The sequence below is a fragment of the Amblyomma mixtum genome, chromosome 3, assembly GCF_055824585.1.
Source record: "Amblyomma mixtum isolate Tamu chromosome 3, ASM5582458v1, whole genome shotgun sequence".
NCBI classification, from domain to species: domain Eukaryota; kingdom Metazoa; phylum Arthropoda; class Arachnida; order Ixodida; family Ixodidae; genus Amblyomma; species Amblyomma mixtum.
Window position 1 is genome coordinate 31,310,448 of NC_143014.1, and position 18,990 is coordinate 31,329,437.

General features: G+C 49.7%; 1 protein-coding gene across 8 annotated transcripts in view; it reads left to right on the top strand.

Annotated features, from left to right (window-relative positions):
- LOC149349563 (sushi, von Willebrand factor type A, EGF and pentraxin domain-containing protein 1-like) overlaps positions 1 to 18,990 on the top strand; it is a 108,546-nt gene that overhangs the window by 36,241 nt on the left and 53,315 nt on the right. For 6 of the 8 annotated variants that reach the window (XM_089578540.1, XM_089578537.1, XM_089578539.1 and 3 more), the window contains exons 2-6: positions 5,684 to 5,747; positions 9,507 to 9,553; positions 12,312 to 12,665; positions 16,241 to 16,376; positions 16,427 to 16,578. In XM_089578540.1, coding sequence (XP_089434666.1) covers positions 5,684 to 5,747; positions 9,507 to 9,553; positions 12,312 to 12,665; positions 16,241 to 16,376; positions 16,427 to 16,578 — 753 coding nt within the window. Of the gene's footprint in view, positions 1 to 5,683; positions 5,748 to 9,506; positions 9,554 to 12,311; positions 12,666 to 13,199; positions 16,136 to 16,240; positions 16,377 to 16,426; positions 16,579 to 18,990 lie in introns of those variants that run through there. The other 2 variants (XM_089578541.1, XM_089578543.1) reach the window with 2 other exon arrangements.

Here is an 18,990-nt window from a genome sequence, read left to right on the forward strand (position 1 = left end):
CAGCACGGCTTTTGAGCAGCTTGTTCGCGCTTAAAGGAATCGATCCCTGAAAGTGATCGGCTCGGTACGCGATCACAGCGCGCGACAGCGTCCTGCACGGACGCTTCGACGTGTGCAGCTCCCGCCGTGCATCGTACTTCATCGCGTCGTATTTCAGCTTTTCAGCGAGCGGGTACAGGGCCTTTTTTGCTCTCTATTTTAGCGCGTGCACTGAATCCGTAGCGTGTACACTCGCGCGGTGAGGGAATGGGCGCGCTGTGTGCAACAAACGACTTCCTCGTTTACCGGCGATCGGCGCCATGCAGGCAGCCTCGCGGGCACCCGCGCCGCGCAGGTCTGGCAGGCTGGCGCCAGATCGCGCCTGGATAATTACGTCAGCCTCGCCGCGCGAATCTCGAGGCGGTGGAACTGTACGCGCGGCGAGTCGGGGGCCGTGTGTCTTTTCGGCAGGCAGCGAAATCGCGGCGCACGATCGCAGTCACGTCGGCGCGGCGTTGCGAAACGAGCTGTTTGTACGTAGCTTGTGTAACCTAACAAGCGGAGACTTGCTTCTGAAACAAACGATTACTCGTGCCTCATAACTTCTCGAAGACGAAGTGCGGCAGTCGGGGAGAGGATGGCTTCCGGCTACAGGGGTCAATTTAAAGTTGACAGTCAACTGAGCGGGAAGAAAATGGCAATAAATCGCTTGCGGTGTATTGCGTCGCTTTTCCGGGGTGCTGTTTCAGGAACGCCACCAGTCTTGCAACTCCGAGCAATGTAAGGTGAAGAAATAGCGCTCGACCAAGGCGCATAGGTGACCAACTGAGGAATGTAGTCGATGATTCTGCAGCGTGGTGTACCGTGGCGTGGTGCCGCAACGAAGCATCGGACACGCGACATCGCACTTGAATAGGTTTGTGTCTAAAACCCGGCGTCTGAACGGCACAGAACCTTTACCTTTGGAATGGAGGTTGCTATCGCGAATCCAAATCATATTTTATTGGAAGCATAGGGCGGAAACAAGCTGACGCAGCTGCGTTCTTGGGCAGGGCGCCCCCAGAGAGGCGTGCGAAGTGTCCTTGCGTGCGGCATGTTTACTGCGAGCTTGTAAATTTCCAGTTTTTGGCGAGCTGTTTGTGCATTGAGGGCAGAGGAGCAACGCTCTAGACATGACCTACGGGCTCATCTTTGACTCCAACTCCTTGATGCTCAAGGGAGTGTTAAATTTGTGTTGGTGCTGTTGGAGAAGCCCGTATACAAGGGCGTTGCTGGTGAATGTAGCCTGAACCGTGGAGGGCAGAATCAGAAGAAGCGTGCTTTTTCCTTCACCTTCGGCAGACTACGCCATTTTTTTACCTAACAAAATGAGCCGGCTCATGAAGAATTGCGGGCGTTAATTTACAGTGGCAAGTGAATTCGACACAACCGAACTGTAGCGAATTCTGTGTACAAATAGCGGATGCTGTCGTGTAATGAACTTGGTAGCCTCGTGATTCCAGCACAGAGTTCGTACGTCGGCCATAGCAGGATATATAGCGCACATAGCTTTTAAAAGGAAAATGAAATTGGAGGGGACACTTTAAGGTTAAGAAGGGATAGCTTAAGTGGGTTAACACCCATACATGCAGAATTGGTTATCTACTTTACATTCATAGATTCCTGGGAGTCCTCATGCCACTCCTGGCGCAGTGGTGCAGCCGTTGAGCGATGCGCCACTGCGCTGCGATGGCAGGTGCTGCCACCGGTGGGGCTATGCTCTTTAGTGCACCTTTAACGCTATCATGTTAATACTTTCTTATTTTATATCGTTCCTGCCTGTTTAATGTACACAAGGACAGTAGTCCTCGAAACTGCCTTTGTTCAGTGCATTCATTTAACGCCGCTCAGATCTATGGACGATATGCTGACATGTTTTCTGGCTGGCGACTATCATGCACTGACCTCCATCTGAGTGTAACGAGGACAGGTACAGGAGACGAAGCACGATGCAGGACAGGCGCTTTTCGTCTCGTCTTCCTTTTTGTTTTGGCTTCTACTTAGATCGATTCCTATCGGACTGCCCGACTGTTCACGTCAATATACTAGTCTGACACCTCCACGTGAGGTATCTGTACTGCTTATGTTACGGTTGAAACATTGAGCATATGTTTAGACATGATTCAGTGTTCTCCATAAAATTATCTATATGGAATAATTTTAGGGTTTTTAACCACGCCCAGTGCTAATAAAATCGCCTCTCCCTAACCATCCGCTTCCCGGTCGCTCTCTTCCTATACAACACATACCGTCGTCCCTGTCTGGCACGTCATGGCGCACGATGTTTCATGCGCCTTCGCTGAGGGTGACAGATGCCTTAATTGAGATGCTCTATACCTGATGCCGCGCCGTCTGAGTTGACTCCCATCATAATTATGCAGACTCTAAATCCCAATACCTGGTAGTTTAAGGTTCCACTGAACAAAATGCCGTTCGCCGTCTCAAAAGAGAACTATAGACAGAAGCGATAGGTGAACATCCTGATTAGCGTTTGCACGGCACTAAGAATCCATTTTGGTCGGAATGAGTGAAAGGTTCGACCAGGCATAATCAGGGTCATCCTGCTCAGTCACTACACCGACGGAGACTTTCATGGCGGGGCGGCATCTCAGCGGCGCTTTCTTTCGCCGTACACCCGCGCCTTCGTCGTCGCCCGCGGCGGGCTCTCTAGACGCGGGTGGCCGCCTCGCCGCTGTCAGACGGCACGCAGCTGCCGCAATCACCGCGCGCCTCTCCTCCAGCCATTCGGATCGTATAACTTAACCGGGCCGCCGTTATGCATGCGCCGCAGTGCAGTTTTCTTCTAGGAACGTTTCATCTCCCGGGCCGTCAGCGCCGTCGCGACGGCCCAGTCATTGGCCGCGGCGCCAATTCATCACGGCAGCTCCGAAGAGTGCTCGCTCCGGCCGGCAACGGCGCAAGCTGCCCCGCCGGCGTGCGGCCTTCTTGACCGAAGAAGGCACACATATGCCCTCGAGCCACCGTTCTCGAGAAAGCGTCACGCGAGCGGCACGGACAAGAACGCGCGGTTGCGAACCGCAGCGCTGACTCACGAATTCCGCTTTCATTTTCTTCGCGCCCGCCCTGCGGGAGCAGTGACTTCGGGCCCGGCCAAAGTAAACAGCGACTCCTCTTTGCCGCGGAAAAGAGAGCCGAGGCCACTGGCTGACCCTTTTCCACCGAAACCGTATTCATTTCATGGCTCCCAGCTCAACTCTGTCATATATGAGGCACAGCGTTAAGATACCACGGTCCCCGCCACCTTGGGTTCAGCGGCGAAACGCCATAGCCACTAAGCCGCCGAGGCGGGCCCAGTTTTTCGTAATGCGCGCCCTATGTCGACCAGTATGATCAGGTGTCCGAGCTAAAGATAACCAAGCTTTTAAAAAAGACGGAGTGCCCTCGCCCCGTGAAACCCAAGTCGGCAGTATTTTTTCGTTCTTCGAGGTTAATTAGTAAAGACTACTGAAATCGGTTTTCGACTTCCGGAATAAAGTTTCAATTGAGAAGTTGTCGATGACCTTGAAAAAGAGGTGGCTTGCACCACGTAGCTTTATTTCCCGGCTTTGCTGCCACGTGACATCTGCTGGCGCATATCTCTGGCCCTGTGCACACGCAAAGCCCAGTCGGGGACACCGCCCTAGAGGGAAGCAGATTTCGAACTCTGAGACGCGTCGACGCTGAAGCAGCCCCGCTGTCACGTGGAAGCTTTTAGATTTTGTGAGTTAGATATTCAGGCCGGTAAAAAGAGAACTAATGTACGGAAATGGCACCTTGGTGCAAACATCTCAGCCAGCTGTTCAAGATGACCCACAAGTTATAAATTTGCACTTTATTCCTGAACGCAACAATTGAAAAGTTGTCTAATTAGTATGTACTAATCAATTAACTTTCGACACCGAACAAATACTGCAGACCAAGCTACGCGACGTTGAACAGTCCTCACTTGGTTTCAATGTGCCAGGACACTCGCTTTTTTTTTATTTAAAACTTGATTACCTTTAGATCGGCGACATGCAGAGCGGCAACTGTGGGAGGTGCTCCCAGAACCCTGTGACGTCATAAGCTGATAGCCTTGGACATTGGCTTATTTACTTTGTCATGCTTTAATGCGGTCAAATTTTTTTCTCTCACCTGCAGCCGTTTGTATTGCACGTTTTGCTGAAAATGTTAACTTGAGTGAACGATGAAAACTGCAAAGCAAACGCCCGCCGTCCTCTTTTCTCCCGCAGGAGAGCGCAGTTATTTGAAAGAGCAGCTTCGTAGATGCCCTTTTTCGAATCATAAGAAGCTGCTACGGGATGCACTCTCGTTGACAGCGCATTCCGCAATCACTGCTCTCGGCTGACATCATATTCAAAATACCATCAAATGGCAGTGGCCTGCCCTTAATGGAGTTAAAATGTGACCGCGCGGCTGCATGAAAAGGAATGATACTCTATGGTAGCGACGGCGTAAACCTACTCATATGCTCGGCACCGTAGAGTCTGGCCACAGTAGCGACGGGAAGATGCAGTGTCTTCCATACTAGATCTTTCGCGGAGCGTCCACTTGCTTGAGTCCGCACGTAGCGCGATACGGAAGTCACGGCCGTAAAAATACATTTGCGACGGCAACATTTTGGATCCGCCAGAATGATTTATAACAATACTACCGTATCGTCTAATTTGCAGGAAGTCGGTGAAGGCCCCGGTAGGGGGGGAGGGGGCTGGCCTTGAGCATCTGGCAACCTACGCTCGAAAAACCACATTACGCGATGGCTGTAGCGAATCAAGTAAAATCTGCTAGACTAATTCCCATCAACCGAGACAACGATCTTGAATCCTTTTGCCGCGTGCTGTGCCTGAAAACAGATGTGGGCGATAATTGGACTCCGTGTAGTCCTTGGGCTCTCAAGATAACTGTGTCATCAGCCAAAACGATAAACGTACCCGCGCTTTTAATTATATATAAAAAAGGAAGTATTTGTGTAGGAAAGACTTTATAAAATAGCGTTTTTATGTACGTTCTAATTAGACACGGTATGATGCGCGAGAGCCATCAAGTGTAATTTTCCAAGACCCGTTGGCGTAAACACCTAGTCGATGTTGCTGCGTGCACTCAAAAACAAAACAAAAAATATTCTCTCTCGCGATGCTTCTGAGGCAGTTCTTTAAGGTTCACAGATACTAAAAGGCCTTCGCTGTCGCCAGAATTTTTTTCTGTTTCCCTGCCAAACGTACGAAGTACTCTTTATTCGTTGCTGCGAAGCATAAGCACGCCCTAATGCCGCTTGTAGAAAAGAATCCCACTTTGATTTGGCCAAATCTTTGCATTTCAGAAATATTTACGCTGCATAATCTTCACTTTTTTTTTTTTCAGTTAATACTGGTCGGCACGGTTTCCCTCAGAAATAGCGTTGTCTTTTCTTACCTTACGTCCTCAGTATACCATCGGTTTATAGGGGCCTTTTGGCCCCGGCCCTCCGTCATTGCGCGTCTTTGGCAACCTATGCGCGAGCCGTGCGAGAGCTTGTCTAAATTAAGAAGTGCTGGCTGCATGCCATTAATTCAGTCGTAGTCCTATTTCTCTTAGCTATATTCTCTGAGGAGGTGGTTAATCCATGGATATACGTCCACCGCAATATTTATTTCCTCTTTTCTCTCTTCTGTTTGTTTCTTTGCAGTGGCAACAGCCATGGTCGCAGTTTCGTGCACCTATCATCACGAACGTCACCCTCACACAAGAAGGTAAGTCACGCGTGCCTATAGCGCTTACTTTGAACGTTCTATTTTTTTCTGTAATTTCAGTGCATAGCTTTTCGTATATCTCTGCGCTGAGGACCACATGCCAGCCTGCCTGTTTAAGAGGGGCCTACCCATGTCACTGTTCCTTGCGATGCTGATCCGCTGCTACGGGTAGGAGCATTGTGCCGCTCAAGGAAACCCTATTCATGCACAGCCTAGCGAGCGGTGTCCCCATCGCCGAGTGCCGCAACCGACCGGAGCAAATTTTCCTCCACCTTCGATTCGTACGTGGTCTATCGCGCGTTTTCATCCTATGTGCATTCCTTCGCGGCCGACCGGCTATAGTTATCTTGATGGTCATGCTAGATCTGGTTAGGCGGCATCTTACCGGAATAGGCGCTGACTGGCTATTGCGGTATGGAAAGCGACGCCCTCTCGCGTATATCAGCGAAAGATTCCTGACTCTAATTTGATGTTCTGATGTCGTTCCTCTTCATTGCGGACTTTCCGCCGTATCGAAACTTTTATTTACTTTGACGATGATCTTCGGGAGGTTTAAGCGCGTCTTCGCCGTCCTTCCTTAATTATTATTTTTGCTCAAGAAAGAAGCGCTGACGTGTGCTTGCACATCGTCGCTTAGGGAAAAAAAGCGGCGGTCGTGACTCCTCAGAGCCACTAATAATGATCTCGGTAAAAAAGATGTATTAGTGAAAGTAGCTATTAGTGAATGTCGGAGCAATCCGGGGGCACATTTTGCGACAATTATTTTTACCAACCGTTTATTTCCTCTTTTTGCTGTTTGTTGTTGCCGCCTCCGGCACCAAAGGCAGCATTCACCAATGGTAAAGAGGCAAATTAATGAGCGGGCAAAAGCATCGCAACCAGGTGCGGCCCCTCTCGGAAGGCGGGTTGCAGTTTAGCGCGACATCGTTAAGGATGCCGTTCTACAGAAAATCCAGCGTCGTCGTCGGCGTCTTCAGCGAAAAATCCCCTTAGAAGCAACCTTGAACCGCTTACACAGCGCCATATTTGAACTGGAAGAAAATTGAGATGAACTAGTTGGACGCTGTAATGCGCCAATCACATAAAAGAGAACTTGGTATCCCGGTCAACGCGGGAGCAGAAAGAGTACTACTAAACATGGGCATTCACAACACCGTAGGAGAAATTATTGAAGGCCATTCGATTCCGCAGAGGCCACGGCTATCAGGAATCAGGACGAGAAGGGACGTGCTCGATAGACTAGGGATCCCATGGTCAACGGAGTACAGAGAGGACTTGGGAGATCAGCACAGAAGCAATATCGAGGTGCGGCCCGTTCCGAGAAACATGCACCCGGAATTTCACAACGAAAGGAGAAATGCTAATGCTAAGGGGAAGGCCATCAGGGGAACATGGGGCAGAATGAAAGAGGCAATTTACGTGGACGCGGCGGGATCAGTCAACGGGATAACTACCATGGCATGCACGGATGCGGAAGGGAAATTAGTTAACTGGACACCGGTTTGATGCCCGGGAATCGCCCAGGCGGATGAGGCGGCGGTTGCTTTGCCGACGGCTTCCCGGAAGCTGTCTTGTGTAAGTGCAGACTCTCAGACTGCATGTCGGAATCCTACCAGTGGAAGGATTGGTAAATACGGAATGTTAATGCTCCAAAGCAGAAAAAAAAATACTAAGTCCATAGTCAAATGGATTCCAGCACACTCTGGGGATGCTGGAGACGAAGGCGCTCACGCCGCTTCCACGCGCTAATACCCCAGGTCCACCAACATTCGCAGGAACATAATTATTCAGAGCCGTTATTAAAGGTGCACTGATGAGGAATATGAACTCGTCTTTTTGCCGCGGGAACTCGATCTACACGTTCTGAGCGTCCTTAGAAACTTCGACTTATTGCCCTGTGTGGCTGATTTTCCTAATTAAATCGAATTAACGTCCGGCTCCCGCCTTTATTTTTTGAATTCTGCCCGTACGGTGGGCAAAGTCGACCAACGCGTGGAGTGCCTTTCAGCCAGCTCCGTGGAGGCTTTGCTTTCGCTTTATTTTGTTTTTTATGTTTCCGTGAATAAGTAATGAGCCCGCCGAAATAAAAATACGCGAGAACTATTTGCTTCTACGGATTACTACGTATTACTCCGCCGACGGCAGAGCGGCAAGCCGCCACGGTATATGCTGGGTGAAAGGCACTCCACGTGTTGGTCGACTCCGCCCACCGTACAGGGAGAATTCAAAAAAAAAAAAGGCGGGAGCCGGTCGTTAATTCGATTTAATTAGGGAAATCGGCCACACAGGGCAATAAATCGAAGTTCCTAAGAATGCTCGGAACGTGTAGATTGAGTTCCCGCGGCAAAAAGACGAGTTTAGATTCCTCTTCACTGCACCTTTAAGGTAGAGGGATTTACTCTAACATAAGGAAAGCTTATGCCGAACTAGACAAAATCTAAACAGGGAGCAAAAGGTCATCCTAAGAAATTAGCAATCAAATACTTAAATCAACCCAGTCAAATTCAACTGTTTCCAAATTCGTACGACCGCATTGCTCCTTCTGCGGTGAAGTGGCCGACATATACCACATGGTATGGGCCTGCCAGAAAAACCCGGCTATGCAAAGAATCAATGACCCAACAAGTGAGTTCTGGGAGGCGTCGCTGTCCAGCTCACATTCGGAAGACCAGCTGGCGAACCGGGCAAGAGCGGCGGAAAAAGCCCATCGGCTCCTCCTGGAATGAGAGTCGACCTAACAAATCTCGATTTAACAAACCTAAACGGGCCACCTAGGTGACGTGACCTTGAGGCGTCATCACAACCTGCCGACCGGATTGGGGCCAAACTTACCACCGTGGCAGGTGGTAGTTAAATTTTCTGGTCGCGAGAGTTTGCTCGTGAAGGGCAACCTGGGCCGCACAAGCCCCGCGGGTGTCGGCACCTGCGGATCATCGCTTAACCCTTGCACCACTGCGGCAGGATTGGTATGAGGACTCCCAGGAAGTGTCTCCTCCATTTTTTTTTTGTCAAAGTGTGCTCTCTGCTTTAAAGCAATCGTTCCGACCACGCCGTCTATTCGCGAGGTACTGGACTCGTATGGCATCGAACCGCAGTTGCCTGTGTAATTAGAATCGCAAAACTCGAATCCAGCGTTATAAAGCAATATCACGCATAGAATAGGTATGGCAGCTCTGTCCAGCCAGGGCTTATCTCTTACCGCACAGTAAGAATGCATAATGTCGATACACTCCAAGTCTTAATTAGTTGTTGTCAGCGCATTAAGGAGGCTAAAGGGCAGTCGGCACGGCAAATCTAGGACGAAATATACAGGGAAACTTGAGCTCCACGTTACCTAATGGACGCAGACGGACGCAGAAAGTTTTCCGAATGAAAATATAAATGAAAAGAAAATACCGAGGCTTTATGTACGCAGCGATGAAAATACTCTCGACCTTGACATTGAGTCACCTCTCGTCTTGACTTGAAGCAAGCAGCCAGCAGGCCTGTGTGGTCGGGAATTTTGAGCCAACGAATGGCACGATGTGTATCTCACGTTGGTGTGCCCACCAACATTAAACAACAGAACCGCAAACTTACAAGAACCGGGTGCCGGGAGCTCGATTTCTGGAACACCGGCGTCGCAGTATATATAGCCACGCTGTTTTGCGGTCTTTCTTCTTTTCATAGTGCTATTTTTTTACGCTATGAGTGCAGACTGAGTGATTGTAGAATGCAAAAAGCGTTTATCATTTCTCTGTTTTTTCCTTTTTATTTCAGATCCCATACGGAGCGGCACAACTTCCTAGGCAATTTTCTACTTAATGGTATGGAATCCGCTGCTCTTTACTCCACGGAGAAGCTTTATCAGCACACCTTTTTGGCACCTACAGCCTTAAAACTTTATCTTCCCAGCGCGTTTCGAAGCCAGCAACACGCATGCCTAGAATGTCAATGTGGAATACATATTAGTGATCGCACTCCATCTTTATGGTGACATGTAAAGGTTCATACATTTTCAGCAGGGAAAGTCGTTTTTCCCATGAAGAGGCCAACTACAGACGCGGGGCCGCTGTTCCTTGGTTTCTTTCTCCTTATTCCAGCTCACGGTTTTTTCTCTCTCTAAGAGCTGTGGAGGTGAGCGCAAGAAGCAAAGGGAGCAGCTGTAAGCTTGTCGTACGAGTGCAGTTCACTTTGTTTTGGGTAGAACAGGTAATGACTGGGGCGTCTTCATGAACCGAAAAAAAAAGGTGGGGGGAGGGGGTGCTTGAAACGCTTCTTATCAAGGCGTCGCGCCTGCGGAGCTGCAAGGCGTTTCTGCCTGTATTTTGCCCCAAACAAGCGTTATGCTTTGCCGAGAACTACCTACCGCAAAGGTTTAGCCGCGCAGTGTGGGAAACGACCGGTTTCCTTAAATGGGGGCAGGAATCGCTATTTGTCCCGCCTGACGCCTGCTAATGTCCTCATTTGATCACCCTCAGGTCAACTGCGGCAGCATTACGGATGTATTTTTGTTCACCTGCATAAATTGCATCTGTTCAAGACAGACGCGGCGCAACTAAATGCGTTCAAGCGCCGATCGTTACGCGCTTTCCTGGTGCGTAACTTTCGAACGATCGACCAGTCACTCCGCATGCCTCGACGTAAAATCACCGGAAAGGCGTAGCCTTTGGGACCTAGTCGCTATTTCTGTCAGAACAGAGCAGAAAGTGCGCACAAGTTGTACGCTGCAACCGTACGACGTCCGCTGATGTGTACAAGAGCATAAACTGCCTGAGCTATTTTGTGGCAAGCAGGAAACAAGCGCCCGTGCTACGGTACAACGGTTGTGCCCTAGTACAGACCGATACGGCCGAATGACTGAAGAAGAAAAAAAGGACATACGTCCTCGAATGCACTGCGTGTGCTTCTGCACATTGCACGAAATTTACGAATTGACGTTAGGTGCCTGACCTGCTCAGCAACTGAAAGAGGCTTGCAAATACTGCTTCAAAACTGCTTAGCAACAGAAATGGTTTGGTAAACATATATATACCACCAACACGTTGCCTGCGCCCAACTGAACCTAATTTCACTTTTACAGAGGAACTTCGAGCGCTGTACTGTTTACCAGAAGGCAACGGGTAAGCGAGGGCACGCCACAGCCCATTATATCCGCCTTATTTCAAAAACAAAGAGAGAACAGATGTTGTGAGCCGTTTTTAGGTGTTGTCACACGTGGAACAGCTCAGCAGTGCCCAGACGGCGTCAGGTTTAGAACAGAAATGAAGAAAAAGAAGGCGTTTCGAATACGGGCCTTCTTGTGCCATTCAGCCTGAGGACATCATCACCTTGGCCGATCCCCCAGTGTCGTTATGTGCCATCTGTTATGTTAACAGCAAAGACAACTATTTCAGCAGATGGCAGCAGCAGCAAGCCCAGTTTGGAGTCGGAGCGCATGCTTGGGTTCACAGGTAATTACCGACGCATTCCTGAGGGAATTAGGAAGCGCTGACGGCGCCAGGGCAAAAATTTGAGGCGCTTCGCAGGTAGCCTGCTAGTTCTGCGTTCCTGAGGAATCCGAGAGAGGTGTTGAAGGCTTCTCAACGAAGGTGCGTTGAGACACCGGGTCTTTCAGCGCGGGCTGTTTTCAAGCAGTCGCTATATTTGTAACGAGCTGTGAAGCACCCATGGAAGTGTGACGGCCCTGACTGGTGGCGCTCGGTTCTTGTTGCGTCTCTCCACTAAGTTCGCCGTCGCCTTGGCATGTGAACGGGTGGTATCCGAGATACTCACCATCGTCTAGGTTAGAAACAAAGCGGGAATTGAGAAATTATTAAATATTTGACAGATACTCACTCGTCGTCGCTTAGCACAAGAAATTTTGAACTCACGAGTTACCTTCCCGAGGGTGCGACGCCTGCTGAGGTGCAGGGGACTGCCAAACGGCGTACGACGGAGGCAACGGACAGGATACAAGGCGTGCACACAACGACGCTATTGTATGCGCATCTTTCGCTCTGTGCGTGCTAGGAGGCTTTAAGCTTGCATGCAAGCGATGCTTACTTGAAATCCAAGAAAGGTTGTTTCATAGTTCCTCAGTGTACGACTAATGGCTGACCTCTATCTACGCTAAGACATCGGCTTCGATTATGGTTAGGCCCTGTGTCTTCCTTTTCCCTGCGGTTCCGCCTCTTTGCTACCTGCTTGTATACTGTAACGCTAGGCACCCAGTAGCCAAACTTTCCACATTATCACTCTGTTAATGTCTGCCCGCCACGTTGGCTTAGTGGGTACAGCACTTGGCTGGTGAGCCCGAGGTCTTGGGATTTCATCTCCAACGAAATGCAAAAAGACGCCCGTGGGCTGTGCGATGTCGGCGCAAAAAGAGCCACGGGGGTCGAAATTAATCCGGAACCCTCCAATATACAGCCTTTCATATACCGTGTGCAGTTTTTGGAAGTTATACCCGATACAACATACCACATGTTTGTATTGGGTCGCTGAAGAGTCTAACCAGATATTGCTAAAAATGTGTGCTCGATACCTTCTTAATTGTTGTCGAATGAAACATTCTTGGTTATTCCCGCGGCACGCTCTTCGCAGGCAATGACAGCCGCACCGGCTCGGTCTCGAGTCCGCATGCCGACGTGCTGCCGTACAGAGCGCCCCACGAGGACGGCGTGAGGCGACGCCAAAGGTACCGGCACCGGAGACGTCCGCACGGCCCCAGGGTGCCCGACATTATCTACAGCTTCGGCAGCCAGGCGGCGCCCAAGCTGCTCTACAGGGGCAAAGGGTACCGCGTCGGACCCTACACGGGCTACGTGGACGTGTGGACGATACCGCGCCATGCACGGCCGCTGTCTCTGCCCCCTCCGCGGTCGACGGCGTCGACGCCTCCACTACAACAGCAGCGGCAGCGCGATGACTTCCCTGAGGGAACCGCCGTCGCCAGTGGTACCTCCAGTTCATTTTAGCCTCCCTTGCGGTTGCAGCTCCAAGGAAAGGGCTGTACCGCTGTCACACTCACACTTTCGGCCATGATCGAGTCCGTAGCGATCAAACTCAATGCGGATCCTGGGTTGCTACACGACCAGTTCGATCGCGATCGAGCCCGATTCCGCTGGACACAGTGCCGGTTCCTGAAGAGCGATCCTTCTTCTAGAACCCGGTCAAGGGCTGCTGCTCACTCGAGCTCAGGAAACAAAAACGCAGACAGAAAATCAAGCGTACAGAAAGATATTCTATAATAGCTGTAAAGTTTTAAAGTAACTCTTTATTTCATTCAGCGCGGCTTTTCTTCCAAAGTTATGTGAACACCACGCGCCTGCCGAGGCAGTAGTGAACAATTTCAGCACCTGCGTGCATGGGCTGGTATAGTCTGATGTTTTGCGTGCGGCGTACGGCGTCCCCGTAGCCTGAGTCGCTTTGAGACGTTAATTCCCCCCCCCCCCCCCCCCCCCCATAAACTAACCGAAACGTTGGTCAGACTGGCGGATGTTTAATGAGCGGGCACGTGAATGTAGTTCGGCAATTAAAAACAACTCTAAGAGGTGACCTAGCACACCATTTGGGTTGCCTTTAGCACGTTCATTGTAAATTTCATTTGTTATTTTTGCTGCAAATTGGCTGTAAATTTTGCTGTAATTCTTTGCTTTGGCCTGAAGCTCCTAGCTACATTTCGTTTTTTGTCTTTTTTTTACCCATGGAAAGAAACGTATGTTCACTGTGTGTTATCTCATATCAGTACCTGTGTGAAAGAAAGGTGGTTGCACGCTTCGGTTCCGCGCTTATGCAGCGTGTGCTTTCAGTCGTGAATGAACAGCTGGAAGTCTGCGCCCGCGGTGTCGTTTTCGTTTGTTTCCCCCCTGTCCTGTCTGATTCGCGCAGTCCTACCTTTTATTGGAGCATTCCAGTGCTCGCTATCGTCCCTTGCGACTGCAGGGAATAGAAAAAAGCGTCGCAGGTTGCCTACAGGAAGTTGCTCATTCGCTTTGAGGAAGCCACGCGACGCAATTTTTTATTGCTTCTGCTGCTCTATGGTGACGGCTTACCATTTCGTCGGAAGCAAAGCGGCAATTGGGTCTAGTTAAGTTCACATATACTGAAGCCTTGAACGCAGTGCAATATGTTGGGCGAGTTGGCTTCTGACTTTGATAACTACAGCGCATTTGACGGCACAGAGTAGTGCAGTGTGTCTTCGTCTTCTCTGTGTCATCAAATGCGCTATAGTTTCGGATGCCTTTAACGCGCTTCTCTTGTGGCCTTCTTCTGTGTCCCATTTGTAGTTTCCCAGAGGTCGCGCGTTAAAACCTTCAGTTCATTTTGCAGGAAACAACCAACAATCAAATTGCCTGCTGTCATATCGCAGTGTGTTGAAGGTAGTTGTGAGCTTTCAGGAGCAATTCTATGTCGTGTGAACTCTACGTCGCCGTGTCATGTCGCTTGTATCGAAGGGAAGGGAAGGGATGGTTTATTGCTGACGTACGCACAAACGAACACTCAGAGATGCTCCCCGGAGAGCGTGTTCAGCATGTTGTAACAGGACTGCAACAGAATTGCATAATTAGTGGCCGGGCTATTACTTCACAGCAACAAAAATGAGCGGACGATAGATGATAGTCTGTCATCGTTCGTCTGTTGCTGTGTGTCTCGCGCTGGCATGTGTTGCTTTGAAGTAACAACAGGACAGATCATGTCATGGTTTATGCTGCTGAATGAGCAATGGGTGTGCTGAATAACCAGCTCTAGAGCTCAAAGTACGAGAAAGCAAAATTGGCTGACCGCACAGTAACGTGCCATCATCACCTTTATGAAAGGGAACGCATGAGTGCGTGGTAGGTAGCCTGGAACCTTGTTTGTGGCGATACGCGGTGGCCGCTTTCAGAAATAAAGTGGGAAGGGAGGTGCGGTCCTCCATTTACAGAAGCATTCAAGGCAGCAGAACCAATATTCCACCTCACTGCGAAAAGCGGGCGCCGCGTATCGCCACAGGTAAGATTCGAGACTGTCTGCAACACGCTCGCAAGTTCCCTTTCATTAACCTTACAACTGTACTTCACCTCAGCGCGGCTTGCGCCCTCGAGCGCTGCAGCAGACGACACGAAGCAGCACCCCCAGCTCTTTCTGCGCATGCGCTGGCTTGCGTCGCTGCGTGAACCGCAGCCATGCGCGTGGGCGTTCACCTCTGGAGTGTATACGACGCACGCCGTTCGTTGAGTTGATTGCGCGTACATTCGAGGACAAAAACTCTTTGAACTTGATATCCTCAAAAACTCGGAACAGCCCAGGCGTGAAGCCTCAAAATGAAGTGGTTGCTTTCAGAAAACGCACTTACAGCGGAAAATAAGTGGAGCAGTGCCACACGGACAGCTCGAATTGGCAATTGAGCCTTCAAGATTCTCAAATTCCGTCGAATTCGAAGGATTTGTCCCGCTGCAGCACGGCAAAGTCGATAGCTGCGAGCGGTTCAATAATTTCACACCAGACACTGGTTGCACCGCAGTCGCCACCGATGGTTTTGCGGGTATGCTAACAGCACTGAGGAAGATCGACACATGGAGGAAAAAGCAATTTCTCCGAGGATAGACAGGTTGTGGGACGACGGCCTACAAGGTCAATTAATGTTTGTCACCACCAAGTGGTCAGCGGCCGCTCTAGGCAGCGGCAAGCGCTTGGCTAAAGTCGTCTACTCGAGCAAATGATCATTCGCAGAGCGATCTGCCGCGAAGCCGCCATGGCTGCATTCGTCGTCGGGACGAAAAATTAGTGAGTAACGGCAGAAATAACTGGACAAGGATCGCTTCGATTTACCATTCATGTGTGTCTCTGTTGTGCAAATGCTGCCTAACCATTCAAATTTGGCGCGTTTGGACACTTGAACGGGTGCTGCCGCATGGCGGCCGCTCTATTGTTTGGCCCTGTTGTCGGACCGCTCAGCCGGTTAGTTTGATTTAGAAAAATGCTGTTTATTTTAAAAATCAAGAATTGATTTTGAAAATAACTGTCGATTGACCCACTGTAGTAGCGTGGGTGCACTTTTGAGCAAGCATTGGTCAGGTATGTTTGCATAACTGGCAACATTGAAATTCTTCTCTTTCGACGTGTTTTATGGGGCTATAATGGGGCTGTGTTTTTGTTATTTCTGGAAAATAAGTTACTTTTTGAGCATAAGCAACCTGTAGTTATTCTACTACGCTTCGTTGTCGTTCCACACTGTTGTCTGTTCACGCCAAGAGGGTGCGTTGCGGCCGCTCGATTATGGCAGCCTCCGGAACACGCTAGCTATCGAAGCCTTTCGTTCATCCGTGAACTCGACAGACTGCCGACTCGATGGCCTTTGGAGCCGCCCGTTTAGCACCGCTGATTTTTTTCTTGAATCGGTACACTGCTGGTTCAAAGTCCCTCGCAACGCCTCTGTGACATGGGTACAGAGTAGTTTTTCAGTATGCACCGTAAGATGCAGCGCAGGCATCTTCAGCCGTTGGAGGAGAGAAGGACGCAGGTGCAGAGACGCGCACTTTTCGACGCAGTGCTGATCGCGCCCGAGAGGAGCAACATCGTGGAGCCGCCGTCCTGCCTGCGCTGTCCCAAGGACCGCACGGTGTGGGTGGGCCCGGGCTTCTCTTGCGCCGAGGTTCCCAAGCCGCGGCTGAGGCCCTGCTCCAGGTGGGTCGAGCGCGGGCCGGGGAGCGGCAGCGCGGAGCCTCTCTCTTTAGGCTTCTGTCCCTCCCAGGTGAGGTGCACGTGACAGCCACCATGGGGCCGCAGCCGGGCTCACTCGTTATGGAGGGTGTCTACCAGATCAGCTTCACCGTCCACGCGCCAGGCATGGCGCCACAGAGCTGCCACTACAAACTCAGGGTCAAAGGTACTGCGCACGTTTGTCTTTCGCTCCCGTACCCGTTTGACTGTAACGAAAGCGTTTAGCGTGGGGACGGCTGGCTTCAGGCATATATACAGGGCCTGCACTCAACAGGCTACGGCCATTGAGTGGCGGAAGTGGGTATGCCAGTCGTGATATCGAACGATGTGATGGCCAGGGTGCCTGCAGATTAAGTTATTCATGCGAAAGCATTACTAGGCTATATCGGCGGGGTCGTGTCCGCAAAATGGGTTGGCAGCAGTTGTGGGCAACTCAGAAGAGGTAGCGTCAAACGAGTGGTTGTAAACGAAAGGGATGATGTGAGGATGCTGCGCAAAAAAAAAAAAATCGAATTCGGATGAATATTTACTTCATCATCATCATCATCAGCCTGACTACACCCATTGCAGGGCAAAGGCCTATCCCATGTCTCTCCAATTAACCCTGTCCTTTGTCAGTGCCGCCACTGTATCCCCGCAAACTTCTTAATCTCATCCGCCCACCTAACTTTCTGCCGTCCCCTGCTACGTTTGCTTTCTCTTGGAATCCACTCCGTTACCCTTAATTAGAGCCAAAAATGTTCCAAAAGTGGGCGGGGCCATAACAAAAGTGGCGCCAAATTTGAAAATGCCAGAAGTCTGGGACCATGTGACCGGAAGTGTGGACGGAGCCAACGCGTGGCGCCAAATTTGAAAGTCTGGAATGAATACTGAGAGTCGTCGAGGGCTGCGTAGTCTCGACCTCTGAACGCGACCTCTTACCAAGCTCTCTCCGGCGAATAAAATGTTTTTTTCAATCAATCAATCAATCAATCAATCAATCAATCAATCAATGAAATGAGGGAATATGTGCAGTTGATCAAAATCCAATCAATAATTAGCTATTATAAAAAGTGTCAAAAGTGAATTAAGGTGCATTAATTGTGAATAAAGGTAATTTAATGATGAATTAAGGTGAATTAATGTCATTTAAATGTGAATTAATGGTACATTAAGGTGAATTAAAGGTAATCGAGGTAAATTATCTGTGAATGAATTGTAAATTAAGGTGAATTAAAAATGAAATAATTGTGAATGAAGTGGATAACTACGGAACCAATTAAAAACAAACCAGCAACTTGAAATGAGGAGGCGTCATTGCTTTCGCATTACTCCAGTGCCGGTTACCTTAGTGATCTCGAATTTTTATTTTCGACCAGCTTTGAAATCTTGCCAGCTGATTAGCTCACACCAACCTCTAACTGTTGCAAGTGTTTGTCGTGAGACAGCCTATAGTAACAATGCGTATAGCGATTGCTGTCTTTACGTCTTTCTCCAAATGATCGCTTCATCCTTGATGTCATTGCTCCAGGGCTTGAAAATGTGAGATGGTGCATGGACCTTACTACCAGCGAAAACTTGAGCTGCGTACGCAGTATTAGCGTCCTGTGCCAAACAGTCTTGCGCGTGGTCTTTTCCAACGGTGGCGTATAACGAGCCATTCGCACGCACTTACGACCTTTTCTGGCGCGCCGTTGCCTTTTTGGCAACCGCTGCCCTTCTTGCGAATGCAGCGTCTCGGCGTAGCAGCCTTGAAGCACGAGCAGAGCAATCCAGCAAGTCCTTCGTGAAATTGACGACGCGTGGAAGCTACGATGTCTCCATTCGCATCACGCGCGTAAGGCTTGCACATGTTGTCACAGGTCCTGCGTTGGCACACCACGCAGAGCTTGTACCAGGCGTTAGCGGATTAGACGGGCCGCATATATTCGGCGTGCTGCTGGTTCGCCAATACGCTCCAATAGTGGCCAAGGTATAGAAGCGCCGTGGGAACTTGAGGAGTGTCTGACCTCATGGCTAATCCATTTTCTTGCTATAGTCCCACATTCGGAACCGCCGCGCAGAATTCCTCCAAGACAAAAAAGTAGTCCGCTGCTGAGACTTTTCTTGTTACCTTGACAAAAAAGCTTGTCACACACAAAAAAATTATGAGCTGTAGAAGTTTGATACGTACCTTGTTTATTATAGTCAGACATTAAAAAAGCTGATTTTGTTTACTGTTGCCATTGGCCAGCGGAGTAATACAGGATGCCGGGGACCACGGCCCAGTGTTGCCAGCTTTTTTTTTTAAAGTTGTATCCTACTATGGAAAAAAAATATTGCGTACACTGCAATGAAAAATTACGACGAGTTGAACGCACAAGTTTTCCATGCTCTTTGTGTGTTCACCTCCTCGTGTTAGTTTCTTGCGCCTTTGATAATTCGTATTTAACCTCCTGCCCTCGATGGGAACTGTACTCTCATTAATCTGTGCGAAAATGTGTCATGTAGACAAAACTTGGCGCATCTTTGATCTCAGTATTTTCCATCTTATGACGGCCATAGGGCAAAATGTATTGGCGTCTCGGTTGTGTATACTTAGTCTGGGCATCTGGTGGAG